General features: G+C 39.8%; 1 protein-coding gene across 8 annotated transcripts in view; it reads right to left on the reverse strand.

The window, feature by feature from the left end:
• htt (huntingtin) overlaps positions 1-23,396 on the reverse strand; it is a 241,245-nt gene that overhangs the window by 202,595 nt on the left and 15,254 nt on the right. For 5 of the 8 annotated variants that reach the window (XR_006313622.1, XM_043703754.1, XM_043703730.1 and 2 more), the window contains exons 2-6: positions 21,464-21,547; positions 16,060-16,180; positions 15,306-15,368; positions 11,975-12,054; positions 10,055-10,193 (exon numbers count right to left, since the gene is read on the reverse strand). Coding sequence is in view for 7 of the 8 variants with exons in the window: in XM_043703754.1 (XP_043559689.1) it covers positions 10,055-10,193; positions 11,975-12,054; positions 15,306-15,368; positions 16,060-16,180; positions 21,464-21,547 (487 nt within the window). In the remaining variant the exon portion in view is untranslated. The remainder of the gene's footprint in view (positions 1-10,054; positions 10,194-11,974; positions 12,055-15,305; positions 15,369-16,059; positions 16,181-21,463; positions 21,548-23,396) is intronic. The other 3 variants (XM_043703713.1, XM_043703763.1, XM_043703736.1) reach the window with 1 other exon arrangement.

A 23,396-nucleotide genomic window follows, 5' to 3' on the forward strand; every position in this document is an offset into this window, starting at 1 on the left:
AAACAGCATCTCAAGACTGTGGCATCTTACATTTCACTGAAATAGTGATTAAGCTGGTGGCCCAGATATCCCAATAGCCAGAGAGCCATCACAGCAGCATAGACTGGACTTGCACATTATGACCATGCAGAACCCTGACACATCTGACTTTATGGAAATTACTCAAGAAAATTAATTTTCCAATGAGTAATTCCCATGTCTTATGCTCTCCACAAGAATCCATTGAAATCGGGGAAATTTGACAGCTCCAAGTCACTTAAGGTTAATAGTTACCCAGCAAATCTACTTGACTCCTAGGTAACAATTAAAAGGGCACATCACTGACTGTGAACCGATTTCCCCCCCCACCACCTTCAAACAAGTACATTTCCCATTATCCTGTCCAGTCCCTCAACCAGACTGCTCCCTCCACACATCTACACTGTCCCCAGCCCCTATTTCACAGGAGATGTCAAAGTGGTTGACTGTACTGTACATTTAAATCAGAAAACTCAGCTTGCTGACTGCTGCAAAAAGGGTGTGGTTTCTATGAAGATTTTCTTCAAATGGGACAAAAGTTAAGTGGTACTGCAATGACCAGTATTAACAGAGTTTTTTAAAGTTTTGAATGCTAAGAATTCTTGCCTCTGATTTGTTAATTAATGCAGTGCCCCAAATTTATACCTTATGATATTTGAAGGAAAATAAAAGTATATTTTTTGGAACAGATCCTGAAATGACGTGTTTTCATTCTGTAAAGGATCTCTAAAACCTGCCCTACTCACAAGGCAGACATCAGAGATGAGAGAAAATACATGACATCAGACACTAGATTTAGCTCATGATACACCATTGCATTCCCTTGACATCAGTTATTACACACACACACACACACACTGTTCCGGCATGTTTACAACTCGGGTTTTAAAACAAGTGCAATCCAGCTTTATACTGCAAATAGAACAAAGGCTTTAATTTAAAAATATAGGAGGAGAGCTAGTTTATTGTCAAATTCATTTTCTGACAAACTGGTGGAAATTCTGATTGCTCAAGGAACAGTGGTCAGTAATCACAACTGACTTCTGAATTGACAACCAGAAAAAAACCTAAATAGCCTTCTTCTATCAAATACAATATAATCCCCAATTAAATCTCTATAGTGCAGAGAAAAACAATGACCGCACCCAGAATCAGCATACTGATCAAATCCCTGCCCCAGTTCCTAATCTTCTACCTGGTCAGCGCATCACTACTTTCAAACTTGCTGCAGAGCCTCTGCCTCTAGCTATCACCTTTCATCTTTCTCTTTAAAATCAGTGCAATAAATCAGATTCAGGAAGGTGAAAGCCCTTTACGATAGCAACAATCTTACATCAATTATATCCCATTGTGGGCCTATGCTAGCAAGTTAGGGAATTTCATATCAACACCATGCCTAGAAATTATATTCATGAGTTGAGTAAAAAAAATACTTCCTGATGTTACTGCTAAACTGCCTAACACCATTTTTCAGAATTATGAATTTCTCCACCAGAGGAAACATTTTATCCATCTTACCAAATCAAACCTCCATCGTTTTAAACACCTCCACCCCCTACTAATCATACTGATTAAAAACCAGGTTTACACACACAAAATCAAAACACATTTAAAAGGTATCTGGATGGTATATGAATAGGAAGGGTTTGGAGGGATATGGGCCGGGTGCTGACAGGTGGGACTGGATTGGAATACTTGGTTGGCATGGAGAAGTTCGACTGAAGGGTCTGTTTCCATGCTGTACATCTCTATGATTCTAAGTCCCATGTATCCATGTTAATCCTGTCCTCATAACTTAACCTTAACCTTTAGCTCAAGTATTTCTGCAAATATGAGACATACAAGATATTAGTGAGATCAGTGTGCAGTTCTGGCCTCTTTACTTAGGGAAGGATATACCAGTCCAAAAGGTAGGATAATCAAAGGTTTACTAGACTAAATGCTGGGATAAGGTAATTGACTTCTGAGAGGGGAAAAAAAAAAAAAGGGGTACCATGAATGAATTATAATGTTGAAAATTCTTTGGGGCTTCAGAGTAGATACTGGAGAAAAATGTTTCCCCAGCTAGGGAATCTAAACATGAGGCTACAGTTTCAGTATAAAAATGTTATTATTTAAAATTATGTAGGACTGACAAGGAGAAATTTCAACTTTCAGAGGTCTTGAATTTTTAGAATTCTTTACCCCAGGGAACTATGATGGTCAGTCTTTGAGCATATTAAAGACAGAGGTTAGTAAATTCTTGGGTACTAAAGGAATACAATGATATTGTAACTGGAGGAGTCAGGAGATTTCAGCAAAGTTCTTGGTGATGAGCTCAGAAGGTTCAAAGAGCAAATGGCCTATTCCAGCTCAATTTATTTACATTCTGCCCAAAACTTACATATAATTCTTGACAGCAATGCTCCCAACAGGATTTGACTAAGGCTCTGTAGAATTTGAATCATCTGTCGGTTTTGAAATCCAACCTCTCGTAAGATACAGAGCAACATTCCATTTGAATTTTTCATTACATTTTGCACCTCCCCTCTAATTTGAAGAACAGGGTCATTATCCTTGAATGTAGAAGGTTCAGGGCCTCATGTGATTAACATTTCCAACATATTAAAGGGGAAGCAACTGGATAGATATTGAAAAACTTTTTATCTGTCAGACAGTCCAGGATCAGGGACATAGCCTGAAAATTAGAGCCAGATCTTTCAGGGTGAAGTTACAAAATAATTCTACAGTGGAGGAGTTGCTTAGACCAATTATCTAGAAAATAAGTTCAAATGACACTGCAGAAGTTTAAGAATTTTAAATGTGTTTAAAACAAAATAAAACAAAAAAAAAGTGATTATGAAGCAGTCAGATTTTCATAAAAGCGCAAGGAAAGATATCTTGCCATTCTTACCAGTCTGGTCTGTATGGGATTCCAAACTTACACCAATGTGGTTGAGTCTATTAACTACCCTCAGTTTTACTAAATTGATACACAGCAGTTCAAGGTGGACATTCAAGACAACCTTCTCCATCATTATAATTTAGTCTTTGACTAGATAGGGTGCTGTAAAACAGGAACCCAGAGCACTTCTTCTGGGAGACTATGAAAGGTCCTCTATGTCCCATCAGGAGTACACCTGGTCATGTCCCTCTAACCCATGTTCCTGCCTTCCGTACTCAACTTGTCACATGTTTTGTCTCGCAGCGAGGCCCGCCCAAATTCCCACACTTGCGTCAAGTTTGAGGGGTATCTTTTTCTTTGGGACTGCTTGCAGCCCCAGCAGCGAGCACTACTTCCTCTGCTGCAGCTAAGACTACAGAGTTGCCAGCCAACAGCTTTCTGTCCTCCCAAATAGGGACACAAGTTCCACACGGACCCCATTTAGGCCACCCCCACGATAACAGGGGGCAGCAGGGCAGCCAGGCTGATGGTTATCAAGGTGCCAGCTAACCTTTCAGACAGTGAGTCAAAGTAATTTATCTCCTGATAAAATCTTGCCTCAGAGTGAATAAAAGAACCACCTGCCAGCATAAATACTGGTCCAAAATGAATTAAGGCAGTATATCTCAAAATAATGAAATAGCTCAAGATTACAATCCAGCCTTGAGATTCAGCTGATACAAACTAGTGGAGCTTCAAGGACATGGCCAAGCAATGTTACAAAGCCATCTGAAAAGCAATCCAGAACTGCATTTTTTCATGATTACACAAAGCGCTTAACAATGCAATGGTCAGGCAACACTTGGGAATCCTGAACTGAATTCAGAGAATCAAGCCAAGAGAAACACAAACAGAGAAGGAGCAGATAGGGCTGGCATCAAATAAGAAAGAATGAGTCAAGATTAAGCCTAACTCTTGTATTTTGTGAGAGCAGGAATTTTGCAATTTAATGTTTTAAAATCTCTAAGTTTAAACACAGTATTCTAAAAGAGGATGGTGGTCATACAACACCCCACCTGAAAAAATGTAATCTACCTGTAATGTGGTAAAAAAAAAACCTAGTGGAAATCAAATGGAAGTTTACACACCTTGTCACAAAGTGGGACAACTACATTTTAAAGACAGAGATATCGAGAAACAGTTGTTGACATAAAGATCAAAAAAAGGATTATTTTCTTGTTAGCAACCAAGCTAAATGCTGATTTTCTTCCCCTCCAAAGACGACTTTTGGATTTGCAAGGAATAAAGTATCACAGTGGTGGAAACTGGTTCTGAAACACAGTCTGAGTAGACGGTGAAAAAGAAAACTAGCTTGGCAGGGGGAAGTGAGCCTGTGCAAATGCTGGAAGTAACTTGGGGCTTAATTTTTAATGCTACATATCAATGTCAGTAGGAGGTAGAGTAAAAACATTTTATGAACCATATTTTAGCTTCAATAGCTAGTTAATGTGCAATCAGATTTTTTGTTCACTGTATTAATTGTCTATAGTATGTTGATTTTAGTTTATTAGTTACAGAAAAAATCTTACAACACAAGATCTCATCCTTCAGTAATTTTCATCTAAAGCTATGAGGCTCTACGTGGATCATAACAGTCTGACAAGGTGGTGATAAGACACTAATAAAAGGGGGTTATGAGCAGGATCTGGCAAATAGGAGACGACCATCTGGCCCCCTAATGTTTTGTCCATGATAATTCCTCAAATACCAATCATATTTTTGCTTTCCCCATAATGCAACAATTTTGTTAACACTTATTAGAAAATTTATGTTTGAGATATACATATCACAGCTCAGCTAGCATTAATTGTCCATTGCTAACTCCCACCTTCTCAGGTCACTGTACTTGATATGGTAAGGTATTGGGAGAAGTATTAGAGAGGAGAGTTCCTCAATTTGGATCCAGGACAATAAAGGACAGTTCAGGCACATTCCTGGATCTGAAGTGAAACTCCCATAAAGTGGTATTCCCATGTCTTAAGTGCCCTTGTTCTTCAAGGTGATGGAGGTTGCAAGTTTGGGAATTGCTGTCAAAGGAGGTTTGGCGAGTTACAAGAACATAGCCTGTCAATGTTATATACTTTGCCACTGGGCACCAGTGGAGAGAGTATAACAATTTAAAATATCGGATGGTATGCCAGTCAAATAGGCAGCTTTGCCCAGGATGGCGCTGAGCTTGAAGAATTATTGGAGCTACAGGTAACTAGGCAAACAGAGACAATTGCATTACAGGCCTGAATTAGGCCTCGAGGCAGGTTTTGAGGAGTAAGGAATGTCATAACTCTCACCAGAATATTCAGTCTCCAGTCTGCTCTTGAAACCACAGTATTCATAATGCTAGCCTAGTTAAGCTGCTGGCCAAACATCTTGGATGTTAAGGATGACCCTCACTTACTGTAAAACATTCCGCATTCAAATAATACATTATTTGAAAGTACCGTATATAATCATGTAAATGTTGACCCCTTACTTTTGGCCAAAAAAAATCTTTTATTTTCCATATATCTCATGTAAAAGTCAACCCTATTATAATCACATTAGTATGTCAGGAATAAAAGAATGACTAGAGTTAAATTAGGGCCAATCAAGGATAATAGTGGGAAGTTGTGTGTGGAGTCAGAGGAAATAGGGGAAGCACTAAATAAATATTTTGAGAGTGTTCACTACAGAAAATGAAAATGCTGGCAAGGAAGGTACAGACATACTTGTATCTAGACTAGAAGAGTTTGAGGTTCACAAGGAAGAGGTATTAGAAATACTGCAGTGTGAAAATAGACAAGTCCCCTGGGCCGGATGGGATCTATCCTCTGATCCTCTGGGAAGCAAGGGAAGAGATTGCAGAGCCTTTGGCATTGATCTTCAAATCATCATTGTCTACGGGAAGAGTGCCGGAGGACTGGAGGATAGCAAAAGTGGTTCCCTTGTTCAAAAAGGGTAGTAGAGACAACCCTGGTAATTACAGACCAGTGAGTCTCACTTCAGTTGTTGGTAAAATATTGGAAAAGGTTATGAGAGGGGATTTATAACCATCTGGGAAAGAATATCTGATCAGGGACAGTCAGCACGGTTTTGTGAAGGGTAGGTCGTGTCTAACGAATCTTATTGAGTTTTTTGACAAAGTGACCAAACAGGTAAATGAGAGTAAACTGGTTAATGTGGTGTATATGGATTTCAGCAAGGCGTTCGATAGGATTCCCCACAGTAGGCTATTATACAAAATGCAGAGGAATGGGATCGTGGGAGACATAGCAGTTTGGATCAGTAATTGGCTTGCTGGAAGAAAGCAGAGGGTTGTAGTTGATGTTCATCTTGGTGTCCAGTTACTAGCGGCGTACCGCAAGAGTCAGTGTTGGGTCCACTGCTGTTTGTCATTTTTATAAATGACCTGGATGAGGGTTTAGAAGGGTGGGTTAGTAAATTTGCGGACGACACTAAGGTTGATGCAGTTGTGGATAGTGACGAAGGATGTAGTAGGTTGCAGAGAGACATAGATAGGATGCAGAGCTGGGCTGAGAGGTGGCAAATGGAGTTTAATGTGGACAAGTGTGAGGTGATACACTTTGGCCGGAGTAATTGGAATGCAAAGTACTGGGCTAATGGTAAGATTCTTGGGAGTGCAGATGAGCAGAGATCTTGGTGCCCATGTACACAGATCCATGAAAGTTTTGATTGACAGGGTTGTTAAGAAGGCATAGAGCACTTTGGCCTTTATTAATACAGGGATTGAGTTCCGGAACCAGGAGGTTATGCTGTAGCTGTACAAAGCTCTGGTACGGCCACAGTTGGAGTATTGTGTCCGGTTCTGGCTACCGCTTTATGAGGAGAATGTGGAAGCTTTGGCAAGGGTGCAGAGGAGATTTACTAGGATGTTGCCTGATATGGAAGGAATGTCTTACGAGGAAAGGCTGAGGGCCTTGAGGCTGTTCTCATTAGAGAGAAAAAGGTTGAAAGGTGACTTAATAGAGACATACAAGATAATCAGAGGGTTAGAGAGGGTGGACAGGGAGAGCCTTTTTCCAAGTATGGGGATGGCAAACACAAGGGGACACAACTTGAAAGTGAGGGGAAATAGGGAAAAGACAGATGTCAGAGGTAGTTTCTTTACTCAGAGTAGTAAGGGTATGGAATGCTTTGCCTGCAACAGTAGTAGATTCGCCAAGTTTAAGTGCATTTAAGTCGTCATTGGACAGATTAATTGAAATCCTGCAAAATCTCACTGCTTAACATTGTCATGGCCTAGTATAGTGGCACACTTAAAATGAAACATTTTATTAAATTCTGAGTGTAAGCGTCTTGAACTTTTTGTCACATTCTTCAGTTTCCCTCCCATTTACCCTCTTAATGTTATGAACCTTAGCAACATGAACAAATTTGTCAAAGAATTAAAGATACATGTAGTTCATATCTCTTATTCTGATATAATGGCACAATTAAAATTAATTTTTTAACGATATTAACTTTTAGATGTATAGTGAACAAAGTGCGCTAAGTACATAGAGACTTAGTACAGGTCTGAATGAATGAATGAAACAAAACATGCTGTAGTAGACCAAGTGTGGTAAGTAGAGTTATGAATGAATGGAGATGCAACATAGTAAACAAAGAGCGATGAGTTGACTTACCGGAATGAATGAATACAATTTTGTTTAAGTGGGTTAATGGGAACATGCAGTTTCCTTTGTAGAGGTTCATAGAACATAGAACATTACTGCACAGTACAGGCCCTTCAGCCCTCGATGTTGTGCCGCCCTGTCAGACTAATCTGAAGCCCATCCCACCTACACTATTCTTATTAAAGAAACAATATGCTTAAGGGGACCTAGCAGGGTAGATGCTGAAAGGTTGTTGCTTTCTGTACCAAAGGACATAATTTCAGAATAAGAAGGAGTTGCACATTTAAGATACTGATGAGGAGGAATTTCTTTTGAGGATTGAGAATCTGTGGAATTCTTGACCACAGAAGGCTGTTGAGGTTTGTTTCTTAAGAATATTGAAGAGAGACAGATTTTTAATCAGTATGCAATCCTGGTCTCCTCCCTATCAGAAGGATGTTGTGAAACTTGAAAGGGTACAGAAAAAATTTACAAGGATGTTGCCAGGATTGGAGGATTCGAGCTACAGGGTGAGGCTGAATAGGCTGGGGCTGTTTTCCCTAGAGTGTTGGGAGGCTGAGGAGTGATCTCAAAAGGTTTATAAAATCATGAGGGGCATGGATAGGATAAACAGACAAGGTCATTTCCCTGGAATGGGGGGAGTCCAGAACTAAAGAGGGCGAGAGGGGAAAGATATAAAAGAGACCTTAGGGGCAACTTTTTCAAGCAGAGGGTGCTGAGTGTATGGAATGATCTGCCAGAGGAAGTGGTGGAGGCTGGTACAATTACAGCATTTAAAAGGCATCTGGATTGGTATACGAATAGGAAGGGTTGAGGGGGATATGGGACAAGTGCTGGCAAATGGAACTCTATTAGATTAGGATATCTGATCAGTGTGGACGAGTTGGACCAGAGGGTCTGTTTCTGTGCTGTACATCTCAATGACTAAGTAACTTGCAAGGAGTTATTTTAAAGGTTTAAAAAGACTTTTTTTAAAAAAAAGACTCCCTTGTGTTGACTACAAAAGCAACTGAATGACCTAACACAGCTAAACCGGACTTTCTTTATCCAAAGATTCACTAGTATCTCCAAACGTACAAAGTTACAACTGGAGTCTCCTGTATAGGGCATTCCTTTTTTTGGGTAAATGTTATGAAAACAAAACAATAGTCACACAAAGGCAACGGCTTGGGACTGAGTGCAGTAAGATGCTTAACTCTTAGAATTTGATGAATTAGGAATTTCAGTGCAGCCAGAGAGGCGATGCTACTCTACCTTTTATAAGGAATGGTCCAAGAGAGGAAATCAGAGTCAGAGACAGAGACAGTGAGACCAATGAGGCAAAGCCCAAATACTTTAATGAGGTGAGCAAGATGATGACTGGACCAGTAGCAGAACGATACAAGTTAACTCGCTTAACTCCATAACACAACTCTAGTTAAACTTGAAATCTAACTACTAAAACAAATCACGAAGATGGTACAACAGGTGGGGTATTGCAGCTGTGTCAGGTGGGAGGTGACAGACACCCGAGAGATTCAGGGAAATCATATCTGCACCAAGTGGCAGCTGCTGATAGAACTTCAGTTTAGCTGGTTAAAGCTGGAGTCCAAGCTAAAGAAGGGGAAAGTTACAGGAGTATTTGTTCCAGGAAACAGCCCCATCCTTTAGGCTAGGTATTTCAGATTTAGTCAATGGTCAGATACAGAAAGGAGTTAGAGAGGGGGGCAGTTAAGACAAGGATCCATTTTTGTGATGGAAGACTATGCAAGTGAGGGAAGGAGAAGAACTTTGAGTCGGTAGGAAATGGTCTGTATCGAAGGATCTTAAAGTAGTACTCTAAATGGCTGCAAAAAAATAGCATTTAAATTAGTTATAATCTTCCATAATTCTTAAGATTGTGGAGTACTAGAGCATTGGAAGAGATAATGTAACACCTTTGTGCAAGAAGGGGTTGTGTGTTGGGGGGGGGGGGGTTAGGGCAGAACCAAAATGCAGCAAACTGTAGGCCTAGATAGTTTGCTTCACATCAGTCATAGGGAAATTGCTAGAATCTGTTATCAAAAAGGCTCTGGCAACATATTTTGAAAATTGTAACAGGATGAGGGAAAATTGTACTTCATTTACTTGAGTTTTTTTTAAAGATTACCACCAAGTGAATAAAGGAGAACCAGCAAATGTAGTGTACTGTACTGCCAAAAAATTTCGTAAGGTAGCATATCGAATGTTACCTACACAAGAATACATGATTTGAAATACTGACATTGTGAGCATGTGGATCACCAAACCACTTAAATTGTCTGTACAAAATTCCTGAAGTGCAAAATTATTTAAACCAGGTTAACACATTAAATCCCAGTAAACCTTATTTTAATAAGAACCCAAGAAATATCAATGTATCATAACTTAATGAAATTCCCTCGGTTTAACATGTTCAGCAAAGTTCTGTGCTAATATCTAAGAAAATAACTAAATAAAGTGTTGCCTCTACAATGAAGTACAAAGTGACTAATTAAAATACCTTGATTTCACTATCATTTGCAAAGTTTCCCAAAGCCATCATGATCTTTGGCACAGCACTAGCAAGTGTCTCCTGCACGGATTCTTCTGATCGCTTGCTGATCCGAGCCAGACAGGGAAGCAGGTTCACAAGGTATGGCCTAGATGGGGGGTAAAGGAGTTGGGGGGAATAAAGCAATTTTACTCATTGAAGCCAGAAGGAAAATATTGAGGAAGAGTTCTAATATATTAGATTTAAACTTACCAGCTCTAGAATTAATATATACTTAGATATTTAAACAGTTTTCTTCAATTTCTTTGACAATCAACATTGACATTTATCACAGAGTATCTTCAACAAGATGACAACGTTGAGAAGAAAACAGTTATGCTTTGATTTTCAAAATGGCCTGGCCAGTATGGTTTCCTATTTAGACCTGGTGCCTTGCACTGACAACGTTTAGCACAACATGGAACAGGAAAATAGAGGGGGCTCTGACATACAACACCATGAAGTGGATAGATGAGAGTTGTATTTACTATGCGACCCTTCCTAATCCCAGTTGCCCTGCACAATAGGTGCCAAATGAAGATGAAGAATCCCATTGAAAAAATTCAAACGAGGGAAGACAATACAAACTACTAAAAGTACTCAACAAATCAACTCCGATTAGCCTTTCTACCTACTAGGTGCTGTGACAGTTCTTCACTTTCAGGCACAGAAGACACAGATTTAAGGCATAACAAGGGATGGAATAAGATAAAATACTCAAATTGGATGTGCTCACAAAGACTTGTAGTTAATCACTATACTTATTTCATGAACAATTTTGCATTACACCGTGCCGAAGGAGGTTGCAGGTTACAGAAGGACATAGATAACCTGCAGAGCTGAGCTTAGAAGCGGCAAATGGAGTTTAATGCGAAAATGAGAGGGGTGATTCACTTTGGAACCAGTTAACTGGAATACAGAATACTGCGCTAATGGTAAGATTCTTGGTAGTGTGGACGTGCAGAGAGATCTGCGTCCACGTACATAGATCCCTGAAAGTTTCCATCCAGGTTGATAGGGTTGTTAAGAAGGCGTACGACATGGTAGTTTTTATTGGTAGACGAACGGAGTTTCGGAGCCATGAGGTCATGCTACAGCTGTACAAGACTCTGGTGTGGCTGCACTTGGAGTATTGCGAACAGTTCTGGTCGCTGCATTATAGGAAGGATGTGGAAGCACTGGAAAGGGTGCAGGAGATTTACCAAGTTGTCGGCTGGTATGGAGGGAAGGTCTTTGAGGAAAGGCCGAGAGACTGGAGGCTGTTTTCGTTAAAAAGAAGGTTAAGAGGTGACTTAATAGTGTCATACAAGATGATCAGAGGATTGGATAGGGTGGACAGTGAGATCTTTTCCCTCAGATGGTGATAACTAGCACGAGGGGACACAGCTTTAAACTGAGGGGTGATAGATATAGGACAGATGTCAGAGGTAGGTTCTTTACTCAGAGCATAGTAAGGGCGTGGAATGTCCTGCCTGCAACAGTAATAGACTTACCAACATAAAAAGGGAGTTTAAATGGTCAAGGGATAAACATATGGACAATAATGGAATAGTATAGGTTAGATGGGCTTCAGACTCTTACGCCGACCTGTGAAACCAGAGAGCTAAAGGGTCTCTACTGTGCTGTAACGTTCTGTGTTCACTGCAGATGCTTTAAACATTATTAGAGTTTACAACAGTTTGGAGATGTTGAATTCAACCGTAAGTAAGTGCTAAAGTGATGGGCAGAGATGAATTTCAGGTATTGTAGGTTTTCAGATTTTAAACACCCAAATTAAGTTTGATTTACCAGAAAGACAACAGGAATCTGGAACAGTTTTCCAGCTTGAAGACAGCAGAAACCAACTAAATAACAGAGAGACACACACACACACACACAGACAGAACTGACCTACACTTCTGTGGACGAACAAGGTGAGCCAGCTCAGCAAATCTCCAAAGTGCAGCCCGTAAACTCCTTGGTGGGCCATTCTGTGTAACAAAAGGGGAAAAAATAGAACATTTGCTCAACTAGCACGTGATTATGTGTTGAAAATAGAAACTTCTGAAAAACAGAGAACTCCACCATCGGAAAGACAAGTATACAGGATAGCAAGAGAAAACTAGTGTTTCTATTTCCCCACCATTTCTGCCATAGAAACATCATCAATATTTCATACTCACTGGGTTTGAATTCTGAAACTCTATATTAAACACAAAATGGAAGCACCAAACAGGCAACAGTATTCAAGAATGTGGCCCACTACCATCTTCTGAAGGAGAACCAAGGACATGCACGTGTCAAGATTTGAGTGGTGCTGGAAAGGCACAGTGGGTCAGGCAGCATCCGAGGAACAGGGAAAAAAAAATAAATATCAACCCTTCGTCAGGAAGGGCTCCACTATAATCTTCGCTCTTATCTCCAGCAGCTGCAGTCCTCATTTTCGCCACAGGCATGTATCAGCTGTGGTTTAGTGGGCAGCACTCTTGCCTTTGTTTCCTTTTAAGTGTTAGCCAGGCAAGCACGTTCACATCCCAAGAATTTTTTAAGAAAAACTTGCAAGTACAAAAACTTTGAGGAGCACAGGTAAGATATGTCACATCAAATCTGATTAACAAAATGCAGTTACTGTGCATTATTTTCCTAGAGCTCTAAGCACAAAAATCTAGGTGACATTTCCAGGCAATATTGGGAAATTTGCTACAAATGTTGGAGATGTCACCTTTCAGATATGACTTTCAAATAGATGTCCTGCCTTATCTTCTCAGGTAGACCTACTACATTCCAGAGTATTATTTTAAAAAGGGAACATGGGAGTTGTTTCTGTTCTCCTAGCAAATAAATTCTCTTGATGAACATCATTAAAACAGATTATCCACTTTGCATTATCTTATTGCTGTTCAAAAGAGCTTACTGTATTCAAATTGGTTGTTGCATTTCCCGCATTACAAATGTACTTCTGCTGAATAAAATCGCTGTGGGAAGCTCTAAGCTCCTGACAGGATTTCTCAAGTGCTACCCTGGAATAGGAGGATGAAGTTTGTTTCAAACTTCCAACTATAAAAGCTTGGAGATGCCAGATAAATCATAGCTCATGTACTAATTGGAAAATACAGTTACTGTGCATCATTATACCTACTTATACAACATCATCTCAACTTCCCCAAATGAAATTGCTCCAAATCCCCAATCTAATAATTTCAATGCTACTCAGCTTTAAACCACATAGCCTGTGTGTTCCAATTTTATCTCCTAACAATAGTATTTAAATTCAATGACATTGCTAACCATTACACCCATATCAATTTGACCATTTCACCCAAAGCTGGATGTAGGGCATTAGTGGACTGATCAGTAAGTTTGCAAATGACACAAAGATTGGTGGAGTGGCAGAAAGCATAGGGGACTGTCAAAGAATACAGAAGAATATAGATAGACTGGAGAGTTGGGCGGAGAAGTGGCAGATAGAGTTCAATCCAGGCAAATGTGAGATGATGCATTTTGGAAGATTAATTCTAGAGTGAACTATACTGTACATAGAAGATCCTTGGGAAAAGTTCATGAGCAGAGAGATTGGGAGTTCAGGTGCATTGTACACTGAAGGTGGCTGCCCAGTGAATAGAGTGGTCAAGGCGGCATATGGTATGCTTGCCTTCATCAGGCAAGGTACTGAGTATAAGAGCCAGCAGGTCATGTTAAAATTGTATAGGACTTTGGTTCAGCAACATTTAAAATACTGTGTACAGTTCTGATCACCACATTACCAAAAGGATGTGGACATTTTGGAGAGGGTGCAGAGGAGGTTCAAGGTGAGAGGAGAAAAGTTTAAGGGGGATACATGCAGAAAGTAGTGTACACAGAGGGTGGTAGATGCCTGGAACACGTTGCCAGCAGAGATAGAGACAGGCACAGTATTTAAGGTGCCTCTGGACAGATGCACGGGTAGGAGAGGAACAGAGGGATAGGTTTAGACAGTGGATTTAGATTGGCACAGGCTTGGAGGGCCGAAGGGCCTGATCCTGGGCTATAAATTTTCTTTCTTCTTTGTTCAATCATTTTGATTCAGTCCCTGACGAATCCTAATACACTCAAACATCACCTCTAATATTTACAGCTAGGCATTAGGGCAAATGCTATCATAATCCTAGCTGACATTACTATTGGACAAGTCAAATCGTGGAATAATATTGATTAATAAGAACAAACTATACTTGAACATAGTATTTCACTGGAACACTAGGTTACAGATTTGGTTTTAATAATCAAACAAAAGTGGTTTAAAAAAGAAAAACCAAGCTGTGTAAATAAAACAGTTCTAAAGGTTTTAAAAAACACACTGCACTTTATAGTTAACCCAAATCCAGAGAAATTTCCTTTCCCTATCAAAATGGTGGTTTGATTTAACTGCTTCCTCTCGGTGCCTGTCCTGTGAGCTGCAATGTTTATTCCCTGGTAAACACAATTCAGCTTAGACTGCCTCAGACTTGTAATGATCAATGCAGGTTTCTAACCAAATTCTCCTGGTCAGGAAGTTTACACAAACTGAAACCCTTAACTGCCCTAAACAATGACGTTTTCTAAGAAAGACTACATTTGCATTTGACCCCTTTCAGGCCACGTTCAAACTGCTGCCAAATAGGCTTTTTTCCATCCACCCATCCCCCTCCTCCTCCTCCTCCTCCTCCTCCCCAACCCCCAAGAAAAATACTCTGATAAGCTAATGGCTTAAAATGTTTTCTCTCTCTCACTGCAAACTGACACAATGTAAACATGCCAGAATTCTTGCCAACCTGCTCTCTGACACACACACACACATTTTAAAATCACGATTGCATAAAAACTAGCTAATTAATTCGCAAACCTTTTTCACAAAATTAAAACCATCACCTATATGCCTTAAAAAAAATTAATATATATAAATCACATACTTTTCATCACACAGTCTGCAACATTTAATTTGAACTTAATGCTTACACTAAAGACCAATACTCATCTTTAACATAAACACGCAAGAAATTGTGTTGGTCAGCTCTAAAAATGACTACTTAGTCATTGCACTACTTAGTGATTAAAATGCTGATGTTTGAACATTCTTTAAAAATTTGACTACACATTCCATTCCCAAAAACTATCTTTGTGAAGCCAGACTTAAAAACATTCCATGGAGTAAACAAAAGCTTGGTTGCATATAATTACTACTTCGATTCATTTACAGGAAACATTTCTCTAAACTGTTACTAACCTTTTTAATTTCTTTATACAATTCCAGTTGTAACCGAGGCAAATTTGAGTCAGTTAAGGCCTGCTAAAACAGAAAGGGTCATGAATATATATTTCAATAATTTCCACTTCGCATAATTTTGCACAGCAGGAAACAAATTCCAACATCTTGCTCCACCCAGTGCTTTTAAATAAGTCTCTTTTCCAAGATCTACCCAATTTATTTGTCCCAGAATTTTCTTAGCCTTTTACAAACACCTGTCTTGGAGTCAAAATTATGTAATAAGGCAACTTTTTCTTTTAGTTTCTGCAATGGTGTGAGACAAAACACCCTGACCATGTATCTCCATTGTAGCCTTTTTTGAAATTGACACTGTACTGGATGATACCTGCTGCGACAAGTGTAAATTGACTAATCATCCTACTACTTTATGCAATATGTAGGTTCTAAAAGCAGACCATTAACTTGCCAATAAACATGAGAAACTATTCATTTTCTTATTACTGGACACAAGCAATGCAGTTTCAAAGCAGTGGGTAGATTTGCTAAAATCTTAGTTGATAAATCTCCAAACTGTTATACTTTGGACTATTTTTGATGGGAAACACAGCTTAGCTCAGGGATGGTCAGTGCTGTGAACTCTAATTTCTCTTACTCACTCCCCTTCCTTGTGCAAGTCCAGGAAACACAAACCAATTCATGTTGAAATCTGCTGCTTGACAGGGACTAACTATTGGGATGCTCAAGTAGAAGAGATGTCTAAGAAGTAACTTACCTTAATAATCTTATTTAAGCATTCATCTGCTACCATCCGGACATCAGACTCTGCGTCATCACAACACAACAAAAACATTTCCATAGCAATCCCCAATAACTTCTGAAATTCTGGTGAGTTTCTGAAAAAAAGAAATGCAAATAAGTATTGTTGGATGAAAAGGCTGGCATTTGTCCGTAAATTCAGCACGATTAGAGCTGCTCTCTAGTCATAAAAGTATTATTTTCTCATCTGCTAAGTTCCTTAAACAGAATGAAATACAATAAGACATAGCATGCTAATGTCAGCAAACAAACTTTGACACCGATTAACTTTGAATAAGGAGAGATTAGGATAGACCATGCTTGAGGGTGGTTTAAGAACTGTCTGAAAAGGAAATGGAAAAATGAAAACGGATCAGCGGTAGAATTCCAGAGCACAGAACATGAGAAGCTGAAGTGAAACGAACTAAATTTGGGGAAGCATAATTAGTCAGAATTTGAGGTACACAGGATTCTTTGCTTGTTGTAAAGCTAGGAGAAGTTATAGCATTAAGGAAGGAAGCAGCCATGGATAAGAATGTTCACATTGACCTATATTTGACAAAGTCTCAGTGAACACCTCAGTTCTCAAGTGATGCTGCTCAGATTTGAAAAATTTTGCTGCTTTTGCACAAGCAGGAATATTACAACATCACACATTCAACATATCACTAAACTGTAAAAATACAGCTCTGTCTCATTTGACATCTCTTGAAGATCTTGAACTGCAACTGTAGTGTTTTCTAAGCTTATTGCCATAAGAACTTCCATTGCCATATCCCAATTTCATGTTGTCTGCAAATTGCAACATCTTATTCTGAGTCCAGAGTCTCAAGCCTAAATATACAATAAATTGAGAATGGCAGTGGTGTCAGCACTGAACCCTGTGAAGCACCCCTATCCACCTTTTCCTAGCCTGAATACTTAGCCACTGAATGTTGTGTCTTGTAAAAGAATCAAGGAGAAGGGGCTACAAGATTTAACGCAACTGACAAAAGCGCCAAAATGTGATGTTAAAGGACTATTTGGCTCTTGAACACGTTCTTTGGAAGACACTGGCGCAAGAGGGTACTGATGATTATCTAAATAGAAACAAATCAGCTAAGATACAGGGAAAAGGCCAGAGGATAGTACTAAGTTATAAAACTTTTTTGGAGAGTTACTGCAGACATTCTGGCTTTTGTACTTTTGTGATTGTGTTTTTTTTAGCCAAGTTGCTACTCATTCTGCTATCTATCACCAAACTCCATTTGCTCTCATCTTAGTAAACAGTAATATCTGATCGTGAAGGAATTCTGAAAACTCAAATGTTATTTCTTCAAATAATTCAGTAGCATTCATCAAATGGCTTCCCTTTCAGAATCTGTGATGATATCATAGAACATAAGGCTATTCCATTCTTGACCATATGCCTAGCCAATGAGCATTTAAATGCCCTTAAAGTTGGCGAGTCTTCTACAGTTGCAGGCAATGTATTCCATGCCCCTATTACGGAGTAAAGAAACTGTCTGACATCTGTCCTGTACCTATCACCCCTCAATTTGAAGCTATGTCCCCTCATGCTAGCCATCACCATCCTCAGAAAAAGGCTCTGTCCACCCAGTTGAACCCTGTGATCATCTTATATGTCTCAATTAAATCACCTCTCAACCTCCTTCTCTCTAATGAAAACAGTCTCAAGTCCCTCAATCTTTCCTTGTAAGAACTTCCCTCCATACCAGGCAACATCCTAGTAAATCTCTGAACCCTTTCCAACACTTTCACATCCTTCCTATAATGCGGTGACCAGAACCGTGTGCAATACTCCAAGTACGGCTGCACCAGAGTCTTGTACAACTGCAGCATTATCGCATGGTTCCAAAACTCTATCCCTCTACTAATAAAAGCTAACACACCGTATCCTTCTTCACAACCATATCAACCTGGGTGGCAACTTTCAGGGATCTATGTACATGGACACCAAGATATTTCTGCTCATCTACACGACCAAGAAACTTACATTAGCCCAGTACTCCGCATTCCTGTTACTCCTTCCAAAGTGAATCACCTCACTTTTCCGCATTAAACTCCATTTGCCACTTCTCAGCCCAGCTCTGCAGCTTATCTATGTCCCTCTGTAACCTACAACATCCTTCGGCACTATCCACAACTCTACCGACCTTAGTGTCATCTGCAAATTTACTAACTCATCCTATGCCCTCATCCAGGTAATTTATAAAAATGATAAACAGCAGTGGACGCAAAACAGATCCTTGCAGTACCCCACGAGTAACTGAACTTTAAGATGAACATTTCCCATCAACTACCACCCCGTCTTCTTTCAGCTCGCCAATTTCAGATCCAAACTGCTAAAACACCCTCAATCCCATGCTTCCATATTTTGTGCAGTAGCCTACCATGGGGAACCTTATCAAACACCTTACTGAAATCCATATACACATCAACCGCTTTACCCTCATCCACCTGTTTGGTCACTTTTTCAAAGAAAAAGAAGATTTGGAGGCACAACATACCCTTCACAAAACCTTGCTGACTATCCCGATCTCATAACTTTTTCTAACACTTTATCAACAACCGAAGTAAGGCTCACTGTTCTATAATTACCAAGGTTGTCTCTAGTACCTTTCTTGAACAAGGGAACAACATTTGCTCTCCTTCAGTCTTCTGGCACTATTCCTGTAGACAATGCCAACATAAAGATCAAAGCCAAAGGCTCAGCAATCTCCTCCCTGGCTTCCCAGAGAATCATAGCATCAATCCCATCTGGCCCAGGGGATTTATCTATTTTCACACTTTCCAGAATTTGTAACACCTCTTCCTTGTGAGCTTCTATCCCATCTAGTCTTGTAACCTGTTTCGCAGTATTCTCCTCAACAATATTGTCTTTTTCCAGTGTGAATACGGATGAAAAATATTCATTTAGCACTTCCCCATCTCCTCCGATTCCACGCACAACTTCCCACTACTGTCCTCGATTGGCCTTAATCTTACACCAGTCATTCTTTTAAACTTTTTATAGGTATATAAGGGATAAGTGTTTTTCCTAATCCTATCCAACAACTTCTCATGTCCCCTCCTCACTCCTCTTAGCTTTCTCTTAGGTCTCTCCTGGCTACCTTGTAACTCTCAAGCACCCTAACTGAACTTTCACATCTCATTAACATAAGCCTCGTTTTTTTTCTCTTGGCAAGAGATTCAACTTCCTCAGTAAACCACAACTCCCACACTCGACAACTTCCTCCCTGTCTGACAGGTGCATACTTATCAAGGACACACAGTAGCTGTTCCTTTAAAAAATTCCAAATTTCTATTTGCCCATTCCCTGCAGTTTCCATCCCCTTCCTAAATCTTGTTTGATCACATCGTAATTGCCTTTCCCCTAGCTGTAGCTCTTGCCCTCAGGTGTACACGTGTCCCTTTCCATCGCTAAAGTAAACATAACTGAACTGTGGTCATTATCACCAAAGTGCTCACCTACCTTCAAATCCATCCCCTGGCCAGACTCATTACCCAGTACCAAATCTAACGTGGCCCACCCCTTCTTGGCCTGTCCACACACCCTCAGGAAACCCTCCTGCACACATTGGACAAAAACTGACCCATGTAAAGTACTTGAACTATAGTATGCCCAGTCAATATTTGGAAAGTTTAAGACCCCCATAACAACTATCCTGTCACTCTGTCTCCTACCGAGAATCATCTTTGCTATCCTTTCCTCTACATCTCTGAAATTACTCAGAGACCTATAGAAGACTTCCAAACAGGGTGACCTCTCCTTTCCTGTTTCGAATCTCAGCCCATACTACCACAGTTCATATGAAATATCATTTTCAATATACAGTTGTGCTGAGATATTAAGCAAAGGTATTAAGGGATACAGGTCAAAGGCAGGTATATGGAATTAGGCCACAATCAGCCATCATCTCACTGAATAGCAGAACAAGCTCGAAGGACTTAATGTACTGTTCAAACTTTAAACAAGTGACTGATGCAAAAATAACTGGGTAAATGCTCCTTGGACTTATTCAATCATCATTTTTAATTAACATTAGCTGCCATCAGTCCTCTATTATAGAGCCTCTACTATATCTTCCTTGAATTTTTCTTTTCATTCTTGCATGTCATATCACTTGCAATGCCACATTTGTTGCCTATGAATTAGCCTTCAAACGAATGGTTTGCTAGGTAAGCGGCAACCATATCGCTGCAGATCTAGAGCCTGATGTAGACCAGACCAGATTAGGGCAGCATATTGTTTTCCCTAAATATATTCGCTAAAAAAGTGAATCAAATGTTTTTTTATGACAATCAACAGTGTCATGATTAAACGAGCTTGTAAACCCAGGTTTTTATTGAATTCAAATTTAATCACCTGCCCAACAGGATTCAAACCTGTGACCCCATAAAATTAGCCTGGGCTTCAAGATTGCTGTTGACAATACCATTATGCCACCATCTCCAACTGGAAATTATATAATCCAGTCTGTTTGGGTAACTTATAACTGCTCCTATGTCTTTATGATATTTTATAATAATGTCACATTCATATTGCTGGCCTCTGTGGTAAATGCTAAGAGCAAATAATTAGTCAATATTTTGGTGATTTTGTTATTATCTGAGAGTTTATCCCGTAAGTCTCTTAATAGCCAGGTTCCTAGCCTCGGATTCATATTTGTGCCTGCAGAATAGTACATTTGTTTTTGTAGTACACTTATTTTATTTCATACTTCATGATGTTTTTAAAACTTATTTCTGTTTCACCACCTATTGTGATAATTAGCGTATGCCTTTATCTTTCTTCTCAACTGATTCCCCTTTCATTCTGTTCATTCGGGGATGACAGCACCATTGACTTGGCGAGAGTTTGTTGCACATCCCTAATTGCCCAGAGCGCAATTACAAGTCAACCACATTGCTGTGGGTCTGCAGTCACATTTAGGCATTTCCTTCCTTAAAAGGATATGAACCAGATGGGCTTTTCCAATAATTGACAATAGATTCATTGCCATCATTAGATTCTCAATTCCAGAGAAGCTTTTTAAAAAGTACAAATTCAATATCTACCATCTGCCATGGAGGATTTGAACCAGGATCCTCAAAATATTACCTGGGTCTCTGGATTAACAGCCCAGTGATAATACCACCAGGCCCCTGCAATAATATCCATGGTATCTCCTTTTTGATTCCTTTTTTCTAAGGAAATCCAGACTCTACTGATCTCAGAGGAATAGGAGATTTATTTGGAGATTCACACAACAATGTTCCTCACAGTGTTAATTCAATTCAGTGGGTCATTTCAAAAATCACTTTCATCCCATTTGAAAAGTGCAAATGAGTAACTCATGAGCAGAAATTCAACAGATGTTAAAATGCAACTAATTTACCTAAGAGACTGCGCAACAATGTTTTCACATATAGTTAGGCAGTGAGTTACACGGTCTTTCTTCGTTGTGGCAGATTCTTTCTTCCTAGAGAAAACAGAAGAGAGAACAACAATTAACCACCTCCGATCAATGCATACTTTGAAAGGGACAGAATTATACCCCTTTCCAAAACAAGATATTGCAAAAGAGAAAAAAAAAAAATCGCAGACCAGTAATCTTTACGTGATGTTTTCAAAGGCACAGTAAACTACTCAGTATTGCTTAGAGGATCACGAAATGGTGTGTGACCAAAATTCATTTGGTCCACTGGCTCTGTCCTACAGCTCTTTCAAAAGAGTTACAACAATCAGTCTCAATTCCCAACTCTTTCCTGGAATTTAGCTGCCCTTTAAGTATTTACAAATTCCCCTCAATTCAGAAAACTTCCCAACTTTTCCCTTCAGATTTGTAGTATTCATTTATTCTGATTACCAATTTGATGTGCAAGGCAGGAGTTGGTGCCTGAAGCTGAAGTCATGGCAACATTTAAGTGTAGGTTAGGCAAGTGTTCAAAGGAAAGCATGTTTACATATCTGTTTCAGTGAACATACTCTGCACCTGGATTAAAACTGATCTTGTAGAGATAAACGAATGGTCAGCCAAACAGATTACGTAGAAATTGTGACATGAAACTAATGACCTGATTGGCTTGCTCAAACTCTCTGGCAACTAAGAAGAGATCGTTGTTCAAAGACACATACAAGATGTTGCTATTGAAATATTGTCTAAATCAGTGGGCAAAGTCCAGAACAAGAAGGCATATCTTAAAATCAGAGCGAGGCCATTCAGGAGGGGTGTCAGGAAGCAACTATTCACAAAATGTTCACTCCACAAGACTCCCCCATCCTACAACCAGCCCACCCAATGACAGTTTCCTCAAAAACATGAAGATCAAATGTAAACATGGACAGTGGGGGCTCATTACCAACTTTTCAAGGGCAATCAGAGATTGGCAATAATGCTGGCCTTGCCAGTGGCACTTCTATTCCAATAATGAATGGAAAGGTGTAGCAGAACAGACTGAGGTGACTTAATTACCTCAACCTGACCCTGGGTAGATAGACGTAGGTTGATTCCAGTAAGTTAGAAATAGAGGCTACAAATAGAACACTAAACAAAACTCTACACTCAGACTTGTAAAGCTGCACAAGTTTTTGCAATGTTAATGGTAGAGGTAGAAAACTTTGAACATTGAAAATTGAAGATTCAATTGGATAGGTGAATGAAAGAAACGAGAATAAAAAAAAAGGATACAAGAACAAAATGAGGATATCAGACAAGCAATATTGTTTACATGGAAGGTAAATGTAGACACTTAGTAGGGAAGACATATGGCAAGATTTGAAGCTGTGGTAATTGAACTGATTGTTTGGAGGACTAGGCTTTTGACTATTCATGTCCCTAACAATGAAAGTGACGAGGGCTTTTTTTTTGGCCCTTTGATGGACTCCCTCCTATACTGACCTCCCTCTCCCACCCCTCCTCTAATAAGCAGACGTATGCCTGCACACACAGCAACTGGACTCTCGAGAATTCATCAATATCGCATATTGGAGCTTCAAAAAGATTGGATCACAGCATCATCCAGCTGTGTTTTTATTTTACTTTGCTGTCTTACTTTCTTTGAGGAGAAAGTGAGAACTGCAGATGCTGGAGATCAGAGCTGAAAATGTGTGGCTGGAAAAGCGGAGCAGGTCAGGCAGCATCCAGGGAACAGGAGAATCGAAGTTTCGGGCATAAGCCCTTCTTCAGGAATGAGGAAAGTTTGTCCAGCAGGCTAAGATAAAAGGTAGGGAGGAGGGACTTGGGGGAGGGGCGTCGGAAATGTGATAGGTGGAAAGAGGTCAAGGTGAGGGTGATAGGTCAGACGGGGGTGGGGGCGGAGAGGTCGGGA

This window comes from Chiloscyllium plagiosum, chromosome 2, assembly GCF_004010195.1.
Source record: "Chiloscyllium plagiosum isolate BGI_BamShark_2017 chromosome 2, ASM401019v2, whole genome shotgun sequence".
In the NCBI taxonomy this organism is placed as follows: Eukaryota; Metazoa; Chordata; class Chondrichthyes; order Orectolobiformes; family Hemiscylliidae; genus Chiloscyllium; species Chiloscyllium plagiosum.